Genomic DNA, 24,390 nt, shown 5'->3' with positions numbered 1-24,390 from the left:
ACTGAGCTGAATAATTATAATAATAATTAAAAAATAACTCAAATGAATTGAGCACTAACCATGTACCTGGCACTATTCAAAGCACATTATACATTTTAACTCATTAATCTTTACAACTCTATAAAGTTGGTATTATTTTCCTCAATTAATTGAGGTTAAGTAACTTGCCCAAGATTGCCAACCAAAGCAAGTATGATCTCTAAAGTTCCTTTTAACTCTGAGATTGCATTTTTTTCATTTCTGATACTTTAGGGATAAATGGCTTTCCACTTATTTTTCTCCCTTAATCTGATTTCACCTTTGGATGAAGAGCTCCAAGTCTATGAAGAAAGAGAAGTGAAGTGCTGCCCACATGTCCTCCCTCTGCCCCCTGGGTTTACCTTGGGGAGAAGGCAGCTGCAATTTCTCTGTGATCACTTGTGTTAGTACTGAGCCAGTATCTTTGTAACTACAGAACCGGGAGGTCCCACTGGAGCTTTTAGTAGGACAGATGACAAAACGGTGGAAGGAGACAAAGTCCCCCCCATGACAGCTCCCACAGCGGCAGGCCAAATCTTGGAGAAAGCAGGCACATTCAAGGTGCAGGGCTATCTGTTGTGCTTTGGGCCACAGCTCCCAAGCAGCTTCCCTTAATAGAGGCACTCCAAATTCTAGCAACTCAGTCTGAGGTAGGGAGAGTTCCTTTTGTAGCCTGAGGGGAAAGCCAGGATCTGAAACATAGGAAAATCTAGGTGAAAGTCTCCCTTAAAGTTTTTTTATGCTACCATGTAGCAAACTCCCAAGCATATGCTGCTAGTTTTTAAGAAAATTTTATTTATTTACAAATTCCATTTGGTATTACTGCCTCCTTTGTATAAAGAATTTTACACCAATCAGAGTGATATTGACCACATCTAGCACAAAGTACAACAGGGAAGAAATGATCAGTGGTATAGAAGTACACTGAATAGATTTCTTAGTTGTTCCTCCTAATTGAACTTTTTACTACAAATTGTTATAAATGTCAAATCATCAGAAATGCTCTGTTCAAAAATAAGGCCCAAACACACTTCAAAATCAAAGAGAAATTATTTGTGCATTACATGTGTTTTGGGTAGTCTATGCCACAATTTTTCTTTCATGTGGAGAATTTGAGATTGCAAGCTATTTAATGTATATCTTGCTTTGCTCATGTATGTTTCAATACCACATGTATTTATCTTCCTTGCGATTTTCTAAAAATAGGAAGTTTATCCTTTTTTGCTTATTATTTATACCCAGAAGCCAATAAAAGATTATGGCAATATTTTTGAACCAAAAATCAAAACACAAATACTTAACACATGGGGTTAACAAGGAACTAGAATTCTTGAAATTAAGACAATTCTGAAAAATATAGGCTATTCATTCACTATAACCATGGCTCCTTCATGATTAAAATAATAATTTTTTCCCCATTTTTCAGCCATAGGCTTTAAGAGACTGGCCCTTGATATACAGCTACTCCCACCCAAGGCTCTCTGCTCAGGCCTGAGAACAAAGGAGGAGCTCTTCCTTACCTGACTTTTCCTTCTCTTTGGTTTGTTTAATAATCTCAATAGAGGAAGGCTCTAAAATTGGCTCAGCAGGAAGCTCCTGGCTCTGGGTGAGCCAACGGAGCACGTGCATATCCACAAGAGCCCTCAGCACCTGAAGCAGCTTATTTTCATCCCAGCCAGGCAGGAGGTGCTGCAGCAGATCTACGTGGATGGAGTGACCAACGACTGCAGCACACTTAACCAGCAACTGTTCCTCTGGGCTTAACTGATCCAGTTGGTTTACTGCTATTTCTGCAAAAAAAAAAAAAAAAAATCAGCAATGAACAAGCTTTCTACAAACATAGGATACACTGTGTTGATAATCTGTTCATTTAAAGAAAAAAAAAAAAAGGCTTGCTTTTTGTCCATCCCTTTTCCACTCAGCCAAACCTCTTAAACTCCATGCCCTCATTTGTCTTCATTCTCCATTCATGGTTCAACCAACAACAATCAGGTTTTCACCATACCACTGAAACTGTTCTCCCCATGGTCACCAAAACCTTTTGTTGCTAGACCCAAAGCCATGCTCTGAATCACTCAGCTATACTAACAATCCTTCCCATCTTCATGACTACTAAGTACCCAGACCCTTTTCTTCTTACTTTTAGCTAAACACGGAGGCCAGGCTTCCTGGTCCCAAATCTCTAATAATTGTAAAGATCTTAATTAATTCCATTTTTTAGTAAATCTCTCCATATTCTGACCCATTCATTAAAGCAGTCAATATTGAACTAGTAAGTCACCAAGCCCAAAATCCCGGAGTAATTCTAAACCTTTTCCTTTCCCTCACAACCAACTGGTTGCCTACTCATCCTCCTTCTAAATGTTCTTGAATATGTTTCCTCCTAAGCAATTCTAGCATAAGCAGTCATTTTCACCTGATCACTATAATACCTTGTTTTGAATATCCTCTCATTCTTATCTCAATAACATATTAACTAGTGGTAGAATTATATATCTAAAGTACAAATATAGTCATGTCAGTCCCCTTCTTAAATACTTTTATAACTTACATGGCCTTTCACAGTCTAGCTTTGGCCTCTTCCTTTAGACCAAGGATTGCTGACTGAGCTATTCATTTTAGCTTTATGAGTGAACAAATTCTTTTTGCCTTCCCTGATGATAGTGCTGACCTTGGGTTAACTTTCTGTTTCCCAGGATCCTGATAAAATAAGAATGTCAGCCAAATTACCAGGTAACATTGTTTATGCTAAGAATGATCCCTAATTAGAATTTGAATTCGGACTAGGAAAACTTGAATGAACTATAAATACCTGGTGGTAAGCCACAGCTTTGGGCTTCCTTGGGTGTAGTAATGCTTGTAACAGTTTACCTCCCTTGCAGGGCTTGGAAACTATGTCTATGGGGTTGTTATAAGAGATACCAGTTGCTAGTTGGGAGATGGGGCTTCTAAGTACCATCATGGTATCATTCCATCACATCTAAGCCATTCCTTTAGCCTCCAGAGAATAGTAGTGAAAACTGCTGGTTACCAGCTGCTGTTCTGCTGGCATGCTGTGTTTCCTAACCCATATGCTTCTAAGTCAGTAAAGCCAATGCCAAGTGTAGCCTATCATAGTTATAGGAGTATCAACTGTCTAGATAAACCTAAAACCTCCAGAGTGAAAAGCTTACAATAGCTAACATTCATGGAATATTTATTATGTACCAATTTAATCCTCAACTAACTCCAGAGAGGTAAGGACCATCATTATCCTCATTTGAGTGATGAAAGATTAAGGCTTAGATAAGTTTACGTACGGTTTCAGAGCCATTAAGTGGAGGAGCCAATGGTACCCAGATTTTTCTGACTGCGGGGAGCTGACTCTTAACTACCAAAGTGTTCTGTACTGTTATTTCATATGCATGTCTTATATTCTCAACAAGACCACACTTGATTTGAAGGTGTGCTTATTCATCATCATATCCCTCAAGAGGGCTTTGATATAGTACCCTGCCCACCAAACACTTGAATAGAACATTAAAAAAAGAATTCCTGATCTCTAAAAAGAAAAATATCCCCTACCTAATTATGCCTACCCAATTCTGATGGTTTCTTTATTCTCTCTCCCTTTAGCCATTATAAACTTACTTTGTACTCTTTTTATTAAACTCCTGTCTCTTCTCTAGCATCATGGATTTTCTTAAATCTCAGCAACATTATCTCCCTTCCTTACCGTCTCCTTCAGCACAGGAATATGTACAAAGGGAAACTCTGGACAAAATTTTTATTAAATAACTAGAACACTTTTCCAGGTCATCAGTCAGCCTCAAAGAGAACATTACTCAAGTAGCATTACAAGTCTCTAAAGGGCTCTTTGGGAGGTACCAGAACTTATTTCTGGAAGGCAGATTTCTTTCTTAGAAGAAAATGAAGCTAGCATGATAATGAGAGATCTATACTCAATCACCCAGCAAATTACTAAGTGTAATGACATCTGTAATTAATTCACTTGAGGTCTTTAAGGGACCTGCCTTTTAACAATGGTGGGAGAAGCACTGTATCCAAGTTCACATCATCCTTGACTGTGCAGACATAAAGTTCCTGGTCTTCTTCAGAGGTGGCAGGAGAAATACTGTACATTGTGGATTTCATAGCAGTGGCTGTAGAAAAAGAACATTTTGAATCAGGAAAATGCTATGTTCAGTGACTTTAGTTTTAAAGGCACAAAAATACAAGAATTTAGTCAAGAAACTAAAAGGATGAAGATGAATGGAACATCTCATGTTTAAAGTGGTTTACCCCACCCACCCTGCCTGTTCTCTAATTTTCTCTTAGAAACTAACAACATTTTCTGTACTATATGGTATCCAACATGCTCACTCTTCCTGTTTACCTTCCAATAGCCCTTGCTTCTATTACATCACAGCTCTAGGATACCTTTCTGGATTTATACATACTTCTACGTTTTTCCTCCTTTCCCACCCTCCTCCCTTCTCCCACCCCTCAACCAGATCCTCAGGTCATCCTCATCAGTAATATGGAATTCTTTGTTGGACTCTCATGTTTATAAATCCTATTTTCCTATCCCTACCTCCTGGGCTGCTCAGAAAGGAACTATGGTAGACTGATTGACTCAATTTAAGTTATGTGAGGCAGGTATTTAGGTTTTCACTATAGTTGTGTATTATTTGTATAGTGTGCTTAGCCAGGAAGGCCTCATCGTGCCTATAATGTCAGCAGGGAATAGGCATGTGCCTCATGAGGGCCAAGTGATGCCATGCTGAAGAATGAACCTCAGCAGCTGGACCAGGGTAAAACCCTGGGAAGCTAAGCTTACCTGAGAGGCTCTCCCACTTGCTGTTCTCCTCCTCTTCCTTTTGTAGGTCATGAAACAGCAATATGTCCTTAGAGAGAAGGTCCTGGCAAAGGACCTCACAGTAGAGGGGGTTTCCAAAGCACCTGTGGAGAAGGTAGCTGTAGAGAGGTAAGTAGGGGACTACCAAGTAAAGAAGTCGACTTGAAGAGAGCCAAGCATAAGAGTATTTCATACTGAGGAATATTTTTTCTTTTTGTTAAAAGTCAGTTCTTGCTGATACATACTAACAGAGGGAAGCAGGAGAAGAGAAATGTAAAAAAACATATTTTCTGATTGGCTTTGAAATGTTATTTTGGCAGTAACTTTCCTTTCTTAACCATTTTGCTTCTACTGATGTTAAAAGGAACTAACATCCCCTTGTTAAAGGGCCTGGCAGAAACTGGCCTGACCACATATAACTGATTCATTAAGTCCTAACTGTCCTGTGAAAACTTGGGTGGATAGCCCAGTGACATAGCCCCTTTCTGGTTTATGAGGAGACTGTCTACCCTTAAACCTAGTCTTGGGCCTCACCATGGTTACTAACGCCATTCTCTCCCCCAACTCGGTAAGTGAGACCTGAGCCTTCTCACTTATATTATGGCACTGGCTCCTCCCTTAATGAAGCACCCAGCTAGTCCTAGCCACTCACATCTGCAGCTCTTGGGGGATGCTCACCACACCCAGTTCCCAACATGCCATTCTCAACAGTGAGGTCGCTGCCAACTTCGAAATGGGCACAAGGACAGCCTGAGGGCTCTGCAGGAAGTGCTGGGCCCAGCCACACAGGGTGAAGGGAAGGGTCAATGTCATCACCATGATGATGGGCACACTGGAGAGCAACGTTCCCCAAAACTCCCAGGAAGCTGCATCCATATATTGGGCCTCATCAATGAGGAAAATCAGTGGTGTTTCCCTCACTGCCTGGAAATAACAGCAAAGAAACAATGACAACCTCTGATTAGAAATGAAGTCACCTGATTTTCAAGTCTACCATGAATTTCCCATCAACAACTTAAATAAAATGTCAACACGGGCTGGGGTTTTCGGAGTAAAATGTTTCCTAAGTCCAAGTAATATTCTACTTTATAAATACAAAATATGGCCTGTATATCTAATTCCTAAAGAAATATACCAAGTTTCTTTGGACAAGAAAATACTCTAATGAAAAATGAAATAAGCCTCAACATGTTCTCCAGATCAAACTTGAAGCTTTCAAATATTTCATTTGGGCAAAGGCTTCAAAGTGTGTGGGAATTCACAATACTTTAAACCAGTGATTTCAAAACCAGGCTGCACATCAGAATCACCTGGCAGTACTTGCTGAAACCACCAAGTACCAGGACCCACTCATGTAGACTTTAAAAATATGTGTTCACTTTTATCCACATTCCCCAGTCCTATTCTACTTCCACTGCTGCAGGTAACCATTCTAATGTATTTATCATTTAACCTTTTGTTTGTATTGTGTTCTTATAAAACATGCATCATTGTTTTATCAAGTAAATTGTTTTTATGTAAATGCTACCGTATTACAGATCTCATTATTCCTCTCTCTTTATATTCAGGACTAACTTCTGCATTATACTTCATAGTGTTCATCCATGAGTTCATGCCAGCACTTCCTTAGCCTCCACAAACAAACACTGCAGTGAACACACTCCCTGGGATATATATCCAGGAGTGGAACTGCTGGGTCTAGAGGATGCGTGTTATTAAAATTTGACTACTTATTTCTAGATTGCTTTCCAGAATGGCTATATCAGTTTCTGCTCACACAGATTTTTGATTCCATAATCCTGGGAGGGGGCCTGAGTATCTGTATTTTTAATAAATAGTAGGTAAAATAGCTATCTACCTGCATTTAGAAACCACTGTTTTAAATTACGTTACTAAAATTTCATTAAGAAACAGGATCAGTAAAGGGCAAAGGCTTTTTCTTGTATGTGGTGTTGTAGGATGGATTCAAGGTTAAAGATAGATACAAACAATGAAGATATCAACAAGAGGCAGGACAAGAAATACCTAAGTCAAGGTGTGATGTTGACAGCTTAAAAACAGCATAAAGCATCTCCACATACTAAGAGTAAATGGTATGTAGCAAAAGTACCCACCTTCTGAAGTACTTGAAAAAAACATGCTTTAACTTTCTTTTGTCTGGCCAGGTCATCCATGTGTGAAACTTCGAAGGATAAGGGAAACTGACCAGGAAAATTATTCATGTATTAGCATTCAAAACAACAGCCTAATAAAAATACATAGGTTCTCCAGAGGAAATAGCAAGTGATTCTATTTCGAGTGAGAATGGGTTTCTATAGGATTGGGCACAAGGTTACAAATGCCAATCCAACATCAATATATAGTTCACAGGGGAGACTGAAAGTCCACTGACCATTAGAGATAGCTCCTTTCCATATTAGACTCTGGCAAACCCTTACGGGGTCATGACCAAGGAGTAAAGTAACAGGTCAGGCTTGGTACTGTCACTTAGGACAGCTGCGGTAGCCTAGTTATGCCACGTACACCAGGATGAATGTGTGCTTGAGACTCATCAGAAAGAACTGCAATGGACATCTCCTAACATTGTTTCCTGTACTAGGGTGAGGCACATGAGCTACCATGGTCCTGAGAGCCAAAGTGAGGTTACTCCTTAACCACTTTGGCAAAGGCCAGAGCCCAGGGGAAGGCATGTCTTAAAACAGGGCTATGCTGAGGGATTGGACAAATTTTCCATTTCTCTATTTTCCATTAAATGCAATGCCTGGCAGGCTGGGTAGATTAGGAGAAGTGATGGAGGATGAATAAATGGAATTGTGGACCAGAGAATCTCAGCCTGCTCGCTATTGGGTACCATATAAATCCTAAACTACTGGAAGCTTTTGAGATAGATTCAGGCAGTGCTGGATAGATTCAGCACTTTCACTTTTACAACGCAATCTCTTATATACTATCTCCTCTAAAATTCATGCTAAAACCATATAAAGTACTATAATTGTCATTTCACAGGTGAAAAAATTGATGCTCAGAGAGGCTAAGTGATTTGTTCCAGGACATAAGACTAGAAAGTGTAAAAGTCAGTCCTAGAATCCACTCTCCCCAAAAAGGAGAAAGCCTGGGTTTTGGTGCCAAAGGGATTTCAAATTTCAGCTCTGTCATTGCTAACTATATGTTCTTAGACTATCTATATGGCCTAAGTGTATTAGATTAGAAGATGATTCAAGGTCCAACTATCTGCCAAAAACACCATCAGTAATCCAATTAAAAAACCCACTACCTTCATTACCTTCACAAAGAAGAGGTCATTAAACAGGCAATGAAGTGGTTCCTGCACCATCCCCTGGAGCTGTTTGTGTAGGCACTCTTGCCGGTAATAGGCTGGGCATGTATCAATCTCGAAGAAGATGGCCATGAGGGTCTGGACGGCATAGAAGCACTGTGTGGAATCTGCTTCCTTCAGCTTCAATGGCAATACCCTGGTGAACGTTACTATAGTCACTGGGAGTCCCCTGACGCACAGAGGGTCACTCACTCCACTAGCCAAAGGATACCGAATCTAATGATACAAGAATCTCACCAATAAGGTAAAGGAGCCCCAAGAGAAGTAGACTCCTAAGTCAGAAAGCAAGAGTCTTTACCTGTACCCTTCCTTCTGGGCCAGGAAGTTTATTTCAGCTAACAGCTGACTTTTTCCATAGCCTTTTCCACCTTCATACAGAACTGCTTGTCCTTTCTTCTGGTGCAAACATCTCTGCTGGGCCATTTGGAAGGCTTCCAGTTCTTTCTCCCGGTCTGTAGAGAGACAAGGAGCACCTAATACTCCTGTGTTTTTTAGTAGACACTATTTATTTGAATTAATTTGCAAAGGTAAGTCTCAGAATGGCTTTTTCACCCGGATCCTTGGCAGAATCCCATTCTTCGATGAGATTTCACATCTCTTTCCAGAAAATCAACTCTGGACTATACAGAGATGTATACTGGGCTTGGGGCTTACTCTACAGCCTAGGTAATACCATTCAGAACAATTAGGTACCGCATGGACCTGGGGGCTACTGTATCTTCTTAGCTTTTTGTAAAAATTTTCATAATAACAATTTAGTCTTCAAAGTCTGTCACTGCTATGTAAAGATAATGGACTAATAGATACAGATAAATATAAAGATAGGGAATATATAGTGTGGGTGGCAACAGTCTTGAGGCCATTTTCACTATGTAAGGATGAGGAATTTCCCTCTAAAGATGATCCACAAGAAGCTGGTCAAATCTCAATAGCTGAACTCTGACTTACAAAGATTCTTACTAAATGGTGGTACTTCTCAGGAAAAGTGATAGGACTCTACTTGAAATTTGAACATTCAACATGGAAAAGCAATGGCAAGTCGTCTTCAAAACTAATATAAATTCACTAAGAAGGCTGCTTTCTGTTTTTTAATAGAAGCTTAGAAGCATTTACTCTTCCATTTTGGTTTTTTTAAAATCAAATTTAACCATCTACAGCTGAAAAAATATGATTTAAGGTAGAAAAGAAAACTCACCTAACAAAAGGTGATTTTTATTTCTCTCTCTGGCCAAATGTCTCTTCCCAAACATTCTGGGAAAAAAGACAAAGGGAAATGTGTCTATTAAAAATAGATTAGCATAGATAGATAATATATATCCAAATAGAGGAAAAGTTGTCCTCATAAAGCAAGTACTTTCAGATAACTGAAGAGATACAGAGTTCTGTATAAAAGAGTTTTAAAAAAGCTAAAATTTTGGGGGAGGTTGGAGAGGAGAAGTACTTTTGATTGTTCCAGGCCCAGGGAAGTAAATAAATTGTGAAGTGCACAAAGAAAAAGAATATCTAGATTAGTGACTGATTGCTATTCTCTTCCTGTTTGATAGCAAGAAGTTTACTAAAGAACTAGCTGAGAGCTAAAGATCTCAGACACTAAACCCTCCTCTTACTACATGTTTCTAATTTCATACAATCAAACACTGATTATTCCTACGCCCTGATGCTGTAAAAGAAATGGGGATGAATTATCACACAATGACACTCACATACATCTTCTATGGCCCAGGTATTCATACATCTTCCCTGGGTTGGAGATGTTTTTCATCATTTTCTCTGGGAGTTTCTTGAAGTTGTAAGCAGGTAGCATGGATCTTAGATATGTTACCTCATCACAGGACACCAAACCTGGATAAGCAGTTATCATTCTGGCCACAAGGCTGACTTTTGGGCCAATAACTGTGTCAGGGAGACAGAAACAAAAGGATGGAGAATTTTTGGACCACTTCTTCCACCTTCACCCACTAAGTCACAGAGTTAACAGTTCAATGTCCTATTCTACCTGTATATTCATGTCTTGCTACTGCCCCAACCATGCCACAGAATACTGGTCCATTGGTGATACTGATGGAAACAAGCCTGGGGATCAGAAAAGCAACAGTGGGTAAATACACAGTCAGAAGTCTCCAAGTCGGGCACCAGATCTGCCACTCCTTAGATCCAAAAGTCTAGTTTTTTTGTTTTTTTTTTTAAGATTTTACTTTTTCCTTTTTCTCCCCAAAGCCCCCCGGTACGTAGTTGTATATTCTTCGTTGTGGGTCCTTCTAGTTGTGGCATGTGGGACGCTGCCTCAGCGTGGTTTGATGAGCAGTGCCATGTCGGCGCCCAGGATTCGAACCAAGGAAACACTGGGCCGCCTGCAGCGGAGCGCGCGAACTTAACCACTCGGCCATGGGGCCAGCCCCCCAAAAGTCTAGTTTTAGAGCTCAGAATGGAAAAGGCCAGAGGCTACTGTCAATCTACATCACATGATGGGTACAAAGTATTGAATATTAGGGAGACAAGCAAAAGTGAAAAAATGATCCCCTTACTCCAGGACTTTTAGTTGGGGAGTTATTATTAGTAAAAAAGATTAAAAATACCCTGTATCTGTCAGATACTTTATATATGCTTGTTGAAGTACTATCAAATTGATTACCTCATCTGATCGTTTGAAGGATAATGAACAGCAAACGTGAGGTATGTAGGGCAAATATTTTTACCCCATTTGACAAAAGAAACCGCAGGAATTAATTAAATTTCCCAGAGTTATACAGCAAAAATCATTACTAGAGTCAGAATGAGAATCCAGGCCTCCTGACTCCTAGACCAACGTTATTTCCACTATACCATGCTGCCTCACATAAAACTCAAAAATGAAAAGTAGATCAACAGATGTTGATACAGGGTTAACAGACCAAATAATGCTAGAATGTCAGAGTAAAGGAATAATCAGAATATCAGGCTGACGGAAGGCATCCTGAAGCAAATTAGTCTTTGGATAAATTTTTTTAAATGAGTAACATTTTTTTCATTCATTCATGAATGCGTACATTCATTCATTTAGCAAGACTGAGAAGTATGTATAGCACTAGTACCGCACTAGATGTTTAAAATACCATTCCCTGAAGAAGTTCAGTCTGAGGAGGAGGGTGGTAGAGTTTGAAGAAGGTGAAGAGACATATTTATAAGTCAGCAAAACAAATACTACATATTAGAGATCAGTATAGCAAATTAACAGAGCAAACAGAAGGGATGCACTCACTCATACTGGAGAGTAGAAAGAATATTCATAAAGGAGAGGACATTTGATTGGATCTTGAAAGTTGAAGTACTGCCAAAGTGCGGAAACAGCATTCTGTCCAGTGGGAAAAGGCGTAGACTTTGAGAAGCCTGGTGTGTGTGTGCAAAACTAATTAGTTCAAGATGGCTAGAGCATAGGTGTTTGGAGTAGGGAGAGGTGAAAGGAGAAATGACCCTACCTAGGCCAGGGATGGAAAAGTACTGGGAACGTGAATTATTTAAAGAGAGGGCATATACTGCTCCAGGTGAGGCAAAGGCTCAAAGGTGGGAATGAACAATTCATACATAACAGAGAATAAGCAGATTTACTTGACTGACGTGAAAATTTCATGTGACAGATAACAAGATGTGGTTGGAGAAAGAGGGTGTGATAAGGCATAATTAGTTTCAAGTTAATTCTACAAATAAACAATTTTCAGTTTTTCACAGAAAGCATGAAAAGTGACAATAATCCTAACATTACTGTCTCCTGGGCATCAAAATTCTCCTGCCTTCCTTTAAGGACAGGATTGAGGACTCTTACCATTCATTCAATGGGCCCATTGCCCAGGATGAATAAGAGATAACCAAGACAGAACCAGGCAGTTGGTTCTGCTGCCACACCAAGAACAAGACTAAAACTCTTCTAATGTTTCACGGTGCTTCCTTTGCCTAAAATGCCCTTTCTTACTTTATCCACCTACTGAACTCCTTTCGTTTTCAACCTGGCTCAAAACTCATGTCTATAGTCAACAATTCTCTGGTACCATGGAAAGAACTACTTCTTCCCATAGCACTGTGAAGTTGTGAGCAGGTAGCCAGGATTTGATTCCTGCACTTAAATCTCATTGTATTAAAGTCAGCTGTTTACTGAGCTGAGGAGTGGTCTAGCACAGTGTCTGACTCATAACTGTGTTCCATGAATGCTTGCTGAATGAGTCCTTTCATGCATGTGAGAAACTCAACTGCTAACAAGACTGTGACAATGAAACAAATAATACTTTTCTCACTTGGTTGTTTCTTAATTCTTTCTATTGTACTTTATAATTCCCCCTTGCTCTTCTTGGCAGTCCAGGTTCCTTCCTTTTTTAAAAGTTTTTCTTCATTGATGAAGAATATATTCTTTATTAAATATATATAAATAAACAAAGTATTTCTGGTCCTGAAAAAACTATAATGATGAGATTCTGAGACTGCACTCCCTGAGTCTTAAAAATATCCTGGAGATTTAGTCACAAACCAGAAAAGCATGATCAATCGATGGACTCAGAGAATGATTTTTCTTCTGTACATGAGCTGAAAACTGAAAGTATTTCTCAGATGAGAAAGGGGAACTTAGAAGACAAGGTGAAGAGGTTCATTGAAAAAGGAGGCACAGGGTGTGGTTTGGGTCTGGGTCAGGCTGATGTGATACAGAGAGGCATGAGCAATATTATCTGCTCCTGAACACAGGCACCAATGAGACTATGTCTCTACATGTGAATTATGGCTGAAGAAGGCAAACTTCAGCATCCGGTTAGTGCAGCATTTCCCAAAATATGCTCCTCAGAACATTTATTTTTCTGGATGTTTATAGGTATTTCTGGAGGAAAGTGTTTCATGATGAAGTGAATTTGGGAAATGTTGAGTAAAACAAAATGTAACAATTTTCTTTACTGTAGGACTACTCAGAACCTTTGATGTTAATGTATATTGTGAACCTCCAAGAAGGAAATATAGTTTATATCACTTCCCAAACAAATTTGGCCACAAAAATCTTTTCTTCATGAATTATTAGGGACTAATGCTCTACCACACATACTTTGGGAAATTACTGCATTAGTAATTACCTTTAAGGAAAAAAACACTGACCTGGAAACTAGCTTTTAGGCTCTGACATCGTCAAGCTATTTGGCTTACCAACATAACCTCTGGATCTCAGTCTCCTGAAATTAAGGAGGTCAGATTAGATGAACTCTAAGATCCTATCTAGCTCTTAACATCTACTATATTCTAGAGTAAGACTGAAAAGACCAAGTTATGGCCTTAGAGTCATAGAAGGCATCCTTAAAGGCATTGTAAGATAGCCTCTGAAGGCCAAAGGTCAACGCAAAATTCAAGAGCGGAAGAGACCAGCACTGGAAGGGATGGCCCAGCACACCATACTAGAGATAAGACTGGGAAGTAGGCTGTAGGAGTATCTGCAGATCCTACCAAGCCTGAAAGAAGTGCCAATACATATCTGCCTTGGGCTAAGAGTCTAAGTATCTATGAAGCAACTGTAGCACCTTTCTTATCTGTAAAAGAAGGAGTTGGATCAGATAATCTCTAAAGTCCTTTTCAGTACTAAGATTCCATGAGTATGTGTCTACAACGGTATCATGTTAATAATATATATTATCTCTTTTGGGGACTATCTGCATTTTATAAGAGGCAGCTGTGGAGTAATGAAAACACAAAATTTGAGGACAGAAGGTCTGGGCTTCATTACCAGCTCTGTTATATGCTAGTAAATTCTCTTCTGTGGCCTTAGTTTCTTCATGTGTAAAAGAGGGATAAAAGTGTTCACACTGGTGGCATATACTAAAGTATCCTATAAATGTGAAAGCACTATATAAATGTGTGACATAATTTTTATTCATCTTGAATAAGTATACCAAGCAAACAAATCTTCGACTTGATGTTAACATTAGAAATAACTTTTTCAAATCTATTCATCATTTATAGGTCCTTTCCTTTCTAGGTAATTGCCCTACAACCTCTCTTCCCACACTTCTCCTCCCTGTAGACAGGCAGACTTTGTTCGGCATTCCATCCACATACAGATGTATTATTTGTGTTATATTAATTTACACATTTGCTAGTTCCTTTGCAGTGTTCTTGATCTTGCCATGTGTATTCTATTCTTCCCCCTCTCCCACCCCAATGGATGGAAACATCTTTATTTTCTCTGGGTACCTAGTACATAGTTCTGTACCTAGTGACTTCTTAATAGATCTTGTTTTCTGACTTGGCACATTCTCTCCCCTGTAGGCAGATTGTGGACGCCCTCAATCCCTGCTACTTGCTACTGCCTCCTACCCTGCCTGAAGAGCCCCCTGGGGCCTGAGAAGCTCCTCTCTGCCCCACCTTCCTCCTCACTTGGTCTCAGCAAGATTCTCCCAGCAGAAGCTGAAGATGCTGAAGGAGCTCTTTAGGGCATGTGCACACTCATCTGGCTTCTTATCCCCAGGAAGGCCAAAAACACAGAGAAACATGCAGCCCTGGGACAGATGACAAGGAAAGAAAAGAGACGTTTACCTGGGGAAGGAATATGGCTTGCCTCAACTGAACCAACTCCCCTGAATGAAGCCAGACCCTTTCCTGACAGGTCTTCTGTTAGGAATGTAGGCTTCTACAAGATTCATGAAATGGACACTCTGGGCCACATCAACATGGAGATGATTAAGAAAAAAGAAATAAAATCTTAATTTAACTAACTGTTCAAAAACTGAAATTTAAAACACAAGAAAAATTAATGTCAAGAACTTTTCAAAAATTCAATTTGTAGTGTACACCTTGAGCTAAGTCTATCTACCCACGTTTTTTTCACCTATAATGTCAAGCATTATGATACTGTTCTTTTTCAAGCTCCTCAATTATCTGAGAAAGATCTGTTTACATTTAGTTTACTAATAGAGCCAGAAAAACATTCTTCATGCTTTCACAAGGATTTTTCAACAGGAATAGAATCAAAAAGGATATGGAAAGTAACTCTCAGATACCCTGAAAATTAAATTAACTAGGACATCCAATTCCTTAACTACTATTAGTTGACGTTTTAATTTAATATAGCTTATTACAAAATTAATAGCAGGAAATCTGACTTATGCCTGTGTTATGTGAGAGATAAACTGGTCATACAAGACTATTATTCCTCACTCACCTTTAATGCTGATGGGTCAAGTTCCCTTGTACTTACCTTCTCAAACATAAAGATCCGGCTCAGCTGGCCGCCCCCCTTCTCTATGACTGTTGAGATGTATAAGGCAGCCTCCTGGATAAGATGACACAAATGCAACATCCATGCTGTCTTGTGGAACTCTAGGCTGACCAAAACCATAGTCACGGTACGGAATTCAGATATATACTCCATAGGTTGGCCTTCATCAATCTACAAAGACACAGTGAGTTACCTTGCCTGTGTCTTCAACTCCCAGGATCATGTTTAGGCATTTTAATTCTATATTGCATGGTGAGTATAAGCAAATAACTTACAGATGTCAAAAACCTAGAATTCAGGTTCGAGAGGGATAGAAGATATACACACCAGTATACTTGAAATTAAAACTGTTTGACTTTAAATCTAATTTATTGATGAAATTTGCCAGGCTTTTATATTTTCTCTCTAAGAGTTAGTTTGATATGTCCAATTCTATTAGTCATTATATGACTTACTAAGGGATTCACATAGATTCATACATACACAATCAATCAATACATACTTACCAAGCATATACTCTATACTCTGTTAAGAGTGTACTAGCTTCTTGAGAGAAAAACTGAAAAATAAACGTGGCTTCTACTTTCTAGGACTGAGAAATCTAAAGTTATAAGACATGTCATCACAGTAGTTGGTGTAGATGGGGAAAGCAGCTGGTATTACAATGGGGAGCCAGAGATGAACTGGATCAACACAAAAAGGTAGACACTATAAATGTATGCCTGTTTACACAAACACACACACAATCTACACAATGACTCAAGAAGTAGGAAATAACCTTCTTCAAAAGGTTTTTCATGATGTGCTTCCGCAGGGTTTGCTCAAGTGCGGAGTCTGGATCCAACTCCAGGGCAGTTCTTAGAGTGTCTGAGAAAAGGAAAACAAAGTATCTCCAGCCATGTGGAAAATTAATCTTTATAATTTTGGGCTTGGGTAGAAAGGACAAAGTAACTTACCAGCACTTGTCCGGTAATGTGGCAGATAATCGAGGCACTTGTCAAAATGCTCATCAAAATCAAATGGGTCAATGATCCGCATATCTCTTAACTATAGAAAGGAAAGCGCTCAATTCTGTGCCCACCCTCCAACTGGATTGCCTTCCTTAACAGAGAGGCTGAGGTTGTTTATTATTTATCTTTCCAGCCTTACTTTTCTGCCTCGTCTATCTTCCTGGGAGAATATCCCCTGCCTCCCTCCAAAATCGAGTTCCAATGGTTGTTGGTTTGGTCAGGCAATATGTTAATACCACCAGAGCACTGCCCTGTGTAGTAGGAAGGCCTTTACAGGATGTGCAACGGATGGGACCAGCCTCCTACCTTCACAGCTTCATCCTCCCTCATGATTTCCACTTCAAACATATACTGCTCACAGAGCTTCCAACAGTTCCAGGACAAGACAATCTCATTTGCCTGAGCAAAACGCTGAGCTAACTGGACATCGTCTACATCTCGCCCAATCACCAAGAGGTACTGTCGCTGCTCATCTCCAACAATAACCTGGGAAATCCGACCTGCAGACAGACCTGTCCAGAGAAAAAGAAGACAAGTGATGCACAGCCAAACTCAACTGGAAAACTCTGCAAAGGGTGGGGTCTGGAATCCTCACATTGCTCGATGCATCATGCCAGTCTTCTTACTGTCCACAGTTGCAGATTACCTGAGCTCACCTTCAAAAATAGTCTTTTGCCCCAGATTTCCTTCTGTCTTAAACACACCTAGACACAGACATTCAAACAAGCCTGGGTTGTATGGGGGAAGAAACAAGAGATTGTAGGCCTCCAAGAATCCTATCTCTAAATTGCTATTCTAATGGACAGCTAGGTCCTAATGGTAGAAATCAAATGGTTACGCTCAGAAATTACTGCCATGGTGATCACACCATCCCTCCTCACATGTAACCAGGGCTGAGTGCATAGACCATCAGTATTTTACCAGCCATGGGCTTTGTTATACACTTTTATTGTACCTCCAGTTTTTCTTACCCTGGGGGATTTCTTTCTTTTTGTTTTTTTTAAAGGTTGGCCCTGACCTAACATCTTTTGCCAATCTTCTTTTTTTTTCTTCTTCTTCTTCTCCCCAAAGTCCCCCCGTACATAGTTGTATACTCTAGTTGTAGGTTCCTCGAGCTCTGCTATGTGGTGGTTGTCACTTTTGGCTATTACAAATAAAGCTGCTATGAACATCTGTGTACAAGTCTTTTTACGGACATATGCATTCACTTCTCTTGGGTAAATACCTAAGAGTAGAAGGGCTGGGCCATATGGTAGACGTATGTTTAACTTTTTAAGAAATTGCTAATCTTTTTTCCAAAGTGGTTCTACCAGTTTACATTCCCACCAGCAATGTATGAGGGTTCTGATTTCTCCATGTCCTTGTCAACACTCATTATTGCCTGTTGGAAGAACTTCCTTTAACATTTCTCATAGTGTGGGTTTGCTGGAGATGCATTAGTTCAGCTTTTATATGTCTGAAAAAATCTTTCTTTCACCTCTCTTTTTTGAAGGTATTTTCACTGGGTATAGGAGTCTAGGTTGACAGGGATTTTTAATCTCTTACATTAAAGCTGTTCTGCTGTTTTCTAGTTTGCAATGTTTCCAACAAGAAATCTGCTTTCATCTTTATCTTTGTTTCTTTGTATATAATATCTTTTTTTTTTTTTCCTTCTGGCTGCTTTTAAGATGTTTTCTTTATCACTGGTTTTAGGTAATCTGCTTATGATATGCCTTGGTATAGTTTTCTTCATTTTTCTTGTGCTTAGGCTTATTGAACTTCTTGGAGCTACAGATTTTTAGTTTTTATCAAATTTAGAAAATGTTCTGCCATTATTTCTTCAAAGAATTTTTTTCTGTCCCCCTTCTCCTCTGTCCAATTATACATATACTGGGCTTTTTTCTGGACAGGTCTGTCTGCAGGCTGAATTTCCCAGGAAGGCTTATTCGTAACTCACAGCCTCACCAACAGTGTGTTCAGCATCTGAACTTTTGCCTATCTATAGGTGAGAAACGATCTCAACGTAACTTTCAATAGACATTTTTCTTATTATGGAGGTGGCCATCTTTTCACATGTTAAAAGAGATGTATTTCTTTGTCCACGTACTATTTATTCATGTTCTTCACCCATTTTTCTCTTGGAATATCAGTCTTTTCTTAATTTCTAGGTGCTCTTTCTAATATTAGCAAAATTCACCCTTTGTCTATGTGTCTATATGATGAGTTGCAAGTATTTTTCCCAGTTTGTCACTTATCTTTTGAATTTTTTATAGTGTTTTTCTTTTTCAATTGAATCACTCTTTTAGTAGCTACTACCTATCTTTAGCTGCAGGTCCTGGCCTTCTTTGGTATGGTAGATCCCAAATTTCTCCTGTATCTCCAGACTACATTTTGCCACCAGAGTAATGATGTCACTCAGTTGATTCTGTTCCACTGTCCAGAGTGCCAGGAGCACATTCCCTGCAGAGACACAAGATAGGCCAACAGAGGTCAAATACCTGGACTCACTTGGACCAGGGCAAAGCCCTCAGTGATGCAGAAGACACCGTGCAAAGTGTCAGGCAAATTTTCCTGGCCCTATACATTAAGCTAGGTTCAAATACACCATAGATCCTTGAAACCATTCAGCATATAAAAAAATAACTACGTAGAAGCTGAAATGTTCCTAAGGTTTAAGGATATTTTTGGTAATCTTCCCCTCCACCAGAATACTAACAGAAGGGGAGAAGTACTAGCAAGGATGCTCACAAAATGTAGGTTCACATTCAAATCTAATTTTATGGCTGGTTTAATTAAGACTAAACAAAAAGATAGGCTGACGCTGCGGCATATAGCTGTGAAAGATCCTCAGAGTTCTTCAGATAGGAGACTCTTGACTCCTCCCTATCTTACACTTAGCTTCTGCTGTTAATGATCAAGTGTCTCATTAGTTTTCTCAAGAATGCTTTATAAGCACTTATTTTCCTGTCATTCAATCTAAACAAAATGTAAAGCTCATGCGAGCTTACTATGGGCAAGGCTTTTCCATTAGACTGGGAGATCCTTTGAGGCAGAGATTGTGTCTTCCCCATCTTTGTTTCCCCAGAGCCCAGTACATATTAAATAACCAAACAATGCTGAATAAAAAATACGCCAAACTCCACCTAAATATAGTCTTCCTTACCTACAGTCCTTTAAATTTTCAGAAAAACTGAAAAATACCTGTGATATTTAGGATATCCCCTCCAAAACAGAGCACATCTGAAATCAAGTAAAGGGGAGAGAAGAAAATGAGTCAAAATCAGATATATACAAGATCATGGCAGAATCATAGAATGGCCTACTACTGGGTTTTTCTTCATATCTTTTCTGGTCTATTTGTTCACTCCAAGGCTCAGGCTTCCTCTTCCTTCCTCCTAGCTTCTCCCTAAATCTGTCTGTACCTATACCCTTCTCTAGAATGGAAGAAGTACTCCTGTTCTCTTCAAAGCCATCCTCCTATCTGTGCTCTGGATCTTAGCTCCCCTCACCCTCTCAACAACTTCACTCCCTCCCTTATCCTCTCTCTTCTGGGTCATTCCCATCAATATCTTAAAAAACAAACTACAAAATTAACCCACCTATTCTTGACTCTACCTTTTTCCCCATTACCTCCATTTTTCTGTTACATTCAAGGCAAAAAAAATTCTCAAAAGAATCAGCTATATACAATTTTCTCCTCACATCCTATTCACTGTGAAATTTTTTCTCTACCATTCTCTTCTCTGCTTACTCCAATGTGACTTCCATCTCTACCATTTCACTAACATTATCAAGATCATCAACAGCATTCATCTTGCTAAGTTCAATATTTTTCTTACTTTATTGTACTTGACACCTTTCATTTTCAACTCACCAAACCGTGGCCCTCTTCTTCTAGATACACTACTTCCCCTTTGGCTTCTGGAACACCACAACATCCTACCTCACTGGCCACGTTACAATCTCTTTTGTAGGTTTTTTCTCCCTAATCATAATCCTCCCCTGGAGTTGCTCAAGCCTCAGTCTTAGGCTCTTTGTCTTTATTTACACTGTCCCCACGTGGACACAATCAGTTCTTAACTTTAATTACCATCTTTATGCCATCAACTCAGATTTTTATCTCTAACAGAGACTTCTCTGAGTTCCAGGCTCAATCATAGCTCCTAACTTCATTTCTCCATTTGAATGACTTACTGACATCCCAAACTGAACATATTCAAAACAGAACCCCTGGTTTTCTTTCTCAAGGCCCAGTCTTTCTCATCTCAGTGACATCACCATCAATTCAGTTATGAAAGCCAAAAAACTGAGAGTCCCTTTTGTCACCACTTCCCACTGAAATCCAATTCATCAGCAAATCCTGTCTGTTGAACCTGCAAAAGAGATTTCAAATCAATCCATTTCCATATAGCTTTACTGCAGTATCTCTAGATCAATGGTTTCAACCTTGCCTGCACATTGGAATTGCCTGTGAAACTTTTAAAAATCCTTATTCCTGGGCCTACCCCAACATATTCTGATTTAATTGGTCTGGGGTGAAGACTAGACAGCAGGATTTTTAAAAACTCCCAAAGTGGTTATCTAATTTGCAGCCAAGGTTGAGAACTACTACCCTAGACAGAATCTCCATCATCTCTCCACAACTGCTCCAACTGACTCTTCCAGCTTCCATTCTTACTACCTACTCTCCATCAGTGCTCTATAATCCAATCTCCATGAGGCAGCCAAAATGAGCTTTAAAAAATGGAAATCAGATCACATCACTTCCCTGCTAGAACCTTTCAAAAGTTTCCATTTGTACGAAAATATATAATCCAAACTCCAGAGCTTGATGATCTATCTCCAACCTCACCTCAAGCCACTCTCCCACTGCTAGCTATGCTCTAGCCACACTGGCCTTCTCAGTTCCTAGAACACGATAAGCTTTCTCCCATCTCAGAACCTTAGTACTTGGCATTCTTTTGCCTGAAATGCTTACCCCTAGCTCTTCACAAGGTGTTCCTTTCATCCTTTATGTCTCAGCTTAAACCACACCTTCTCAGAGGACCCTCCTATGACCACCCTATCTAATACAGAAACTACTTTACATTATTTTTTTACCATTACACCCTATTTATTTCCTTTACAGAATCTATAATCTATAATTAGTTGTTTACTTATTATCTGTTTCTCTCACTAAAATGGAAACTCCATGAGGGCAGGTACTGTGTCCTATTTTCCCCTGTATTTCAGTACCCATCAGTTCCTGATGTTACAACACACACATAATACATAATTTCTGTCTCCCCTTTTCATCTAAACTTGTTGAGAAAAATTGAAATATCTTTTATACTTGTTCCTCTGGGGTAAGAGGTGAGTCAAATAATCAAATTCCTAAAGGAGATGCCACAAAGTATTTATTCTGGTGAATCTCAGAATGATGGACCTAACTGTATGTGGCCCTGCCAGTAAAGGAAGGGAATATTACACAAGCACTAAAGGGCATAGGGCCAGAGTAATTTCTGTTGAGTAGGCCTAACCAGACTGAAAGCTCCTCACGAATAGGTTTTGGCACCCCCTGCACCTATTACAGTGCATGTCACAGAGTAGGTACTCAAAACATGTTTACTGCACAAATAAGGAGGGTGTTTTTTTCCACATTAGGCAAATATCGACAAACTTAATACTTGGCAGAAAATAAAGAAAACACTCATTCCCACCTCACAGGATCAAAATGCACTAATAGAAAGGGAAGATGTTTTGTAAATTATATCTGATATACACATGAGGCATATTACATTATTGTTAGAAGAGACAACCTGAGGAATTCTTTATTTTAAAATAAAATGCAAACACGCAAAGTAAGAATTAGAATTAGCTTTTTTCCCCCTTTCTGAACACCAAGTCTACGAGATGTGAGACTGAGAAGAACGGCAGATACGGGCAAAGATCCAGCTTGTCAGCGGCAACCTGAAGAAATGAAAGATGAGCACCACTAACGGAATGACCCTTTGATTTACCCTTTTAAAGTACCCCAGGCCGCCTTCTGTTACAAACCCTCAGGAGCCCGGCACTACACCTCCTTGCTCCACTACAATGGTCACTCACGCTCCACGATGTCACTAATGTAATAACTGAAGATGTGGGCCAGTTTGTCCATGTCACGTTCCGACTTGCAGGTCAGGCTGAACCTGTCCATCAATGCTGTAAACCCTGACAAACAAAGCAAAAATTACTATGTTAGCTGCAAATCCTAAACTTTTAGGTCCTATTCCCTCCACCCAACAGGGCAGTGTAAAGGAAGCAGACCTCTTTGAGATGAGTGATTTCATTATCTTTTAACATGCTGTTACAGAAGTCCCCCCACATCCATAGCCTTTCTTTCCATGGTTTCAGTTACCCACATTTAACTGCAGTTCAAAAATATTAAGTGGAAAACTCCAGAAATAAACAATTCATGTTTTAAATTGGGCACCATTCTGAGTAGCCTGATGAAATTTGCCTTCCTGCTCCATCCCACCAGGATGTGAACCATCCCTTTGTCCGTCCTTTCCTTGCTTATGGGCTACCCGCCTATTAGTCGCTTAGAAGCCCTCTGAGTTATCACATCTACTGTTGTGCTATCCCAGTGCTTGTGTTCAAGTAACCCTTATTTTACTTAATAATGGCCCCAAAGTGCAAGATTAGTGATGCTGGCAATTTGCATATGCAAAGAGAAGCCCTAAAGCGCTTCCTTCAAGTGAAAAGGTGAAAGTTCCTGACATAAGGAAAGGAAAAAATCGTGCGTTGAGGTTAAGATCTACATCTACGGTAACTGGTATTACAGCATATTGTTATAATTGTCCTATTTTATTATTAGTTATTGCTAATCTCTTACTGTGCCTAATTTATAAGTTAAACTTTATCACTGCTATGTTTGTACAGGAAAAAATATAGTAGATATAGGGTTTGGTGCTATCTGCAGTTTCAGGCATCCACTGGGGGTCTTGGAAGCATCTCCTCGCAGTAAGGGGCACTCCAGTCGGTAGACAGTAGCGGCGCCAGGCTGGCTGCTGCTGCCCCTGGGGATCCGGAGGGCCACCCTCGCCATGCTTCCAGATGGTGAAGATTCACCCACAGGCGCCCTCTCCATCTGAAGCCAGCTACCCCTTCCCCACCAAACCCTCTGACGGCTCCTCTGGCCAAGGGAAACCACAGGAATCGGGACAGAGAAAGCCCTGGCAAGGGGAACGGGTTACAGCTGTACGGAGAGCACCCTGAGGACCGGCCCCTGCGTCGCCCATCTCCCAGCCCTGACACACGGACGGCTGTTAAACTAACGTCTCTCAAAGTAGCTGCTAAACCTCTAACTCCTACAACGATGGCGGACACATAATTATAGACCCAAAGAGCGGCTTCATTGAGAGAATGAAATCACTGGACGAGGCAGAATGCCTAACGGCAAAGGCTCGGTCTGGGAGGAGCCTGCGTTCAGGGCCCGCCGTGCAGCCCAGGAGAAGTGCTTTCCCCTTTCTGAGTCCCACTTCCATCATTTCTGAAGCGGCCTCAAGGAGGGCTCGCCGGATCGCGCCGAAAGGCGTCCTCCGGTTCTGAAGACGAGCGGCGGCGGCGGCGCACAGTTACACCGCGCCTTGCTCGCCCGGCGACCGCCCCGCCTCCCCGAGCTGAGGCCAACGGCCGCCCTCAGGCAAGCCCGGAGAGCGACGCGCCTCCCCTCACCCGTCACGTGGACACCGAGGAGGACGCCCTGGGCCGTGGCGAGCTCGGGTTCCGACCCCCTGGGCTTCCTGAAGACCAGCAAGTCGGGAAGCAGCGCCGCCAACCGGGCCTCTACGGGCCACAGAGGCGGCGCCGCCACCTGCTCGCTGGTCGCCATGGCGGCGGCGGGCTTGGCCGCCGAGCTATTGGGAACAGGGTTTCTCGCGTAGCAGCCAATCCGCAACGCCGGCCCTTGAAGGCCCCTCCCAGCAACCAATCATTGCGGGCCTCCTTGGGGAGCGCCAATCGAAAGGGA

The 24,390-nt window shown here is 40.6% G+C and overlaps 1 protein-coding gene across 16 annotated transcripts in view; it reads right to left on the bottom strand.

The window, feature by feature from the left end:
• The window catches only part of LOC100066125 (adenylate cyclase type 10), a 37,127-nt gene extending 12,828 nt beyond the window's left edge, over positions 1 to 24,299 (bottom strand). For 8 of the 16 annotated variants that reach the window (XR_011429731.1, XR_011429733.1, XR_011429735.1 and 5 more), the window contains exons 1-20: positions 24,096 to 24,296; positions 22,485 to 22,589; positions 19,599 to 19,637; positions 18,714 to 18,857; positions 16,725 to 16,930; positions 16,365 to 16,455; positions 16,187 to 16,275; positions 15,388 to 15,579; positions 14,568 to 14,689; positions 10,189 to 10,265; positions 9,896 to 10,085; positions 9,388 to 9,443; positions 8,491 to 8,644; positions 8,139 to 8,328; positions 6,970 to 7,056; positions 5,508 to 5,779; positions 4,838 to 4,974; positions 4,032 to 4,160; positions 1,539 to 1,808; positions 381 to 710 (exon numbers count right to left, since the gene is read on the bottom strand). Coding sequence is in view for 7 of the 16 variants with exons in the window: in XM_014734399.3 (XP_014589885.1) it covers positions 381 to 710; positions 1,539 to 1,808; positions 4,032 to 4,160; positions 4,838 to 4,974; positions 5,508 to 5,779; positions 6,970 to 7,056; positions 8,139 to 8,328; positions 8,491 to 8,644; positions 9,388 to 9,443; positions 9,896 to 10,085; positions 10,189 to 10,265; positions 14,568 to 14,689; positions 15,388 to 15,579; positions 16,187 to 16,275; positions 16,365 to 16,455; positions 16,725 to 16,930; positions 18,714 to 18,857; positions 19,599 to 19,637; positions 22,485 to 22,589; positions 24,096 to 24,252 (3,037 nt within the window). In the remaining 9 variants the exon portion in view is untranslated. Of the gene's footprint in view, positions 1 to 380; positions 711 to 1,538; positions 1,809 to 4,031; positions 4,161 to 4,837; positions 4,975 to 5,507; positions 5,780 to 6,969; positions 7,057 to 8,138; positions 8,329 to 8,490; positions 8,645 to 9,387; positions 9,444 to 9,895; positions 10,086 to 10,188; positions 10,266 to 14,567; positions 14,690 to 15,387; positions 15,580 to 16,186; positions 16,276 to 16,364; positions 16,456 to 16,724; positions 16,931 to 18,713; positions 18,858 to 19,598; positions 19,638 to 22,433; positions 22,590 to 24,095 lie in introns of all 16 variants that reach the window. The other 8 variants (XR_011429732.1, XR_011429737.1, XR_011429739.1 and 5 more) reach the window with 3 other exon arrangements.
• Positions 24,300 to 24,390: the final 91 nt, after the last annotated feature.

Source organism: Equus caballus, chromosome 20 (genome assembly GCF_041296265.1).
Source record: "Equus caballus isolate H_3958 breed thoroughbred chromosome 20, TB-T2T, whole genome shotgun sequence".
NCBI lineage: Eukaryota > Metazoa > Chordata > Mammalia > Perissodactyla > Equidae > Equus > Equus caballus.
This window is presented reverse-complemented; position numbering and strand designations above follow the sequence as displayed.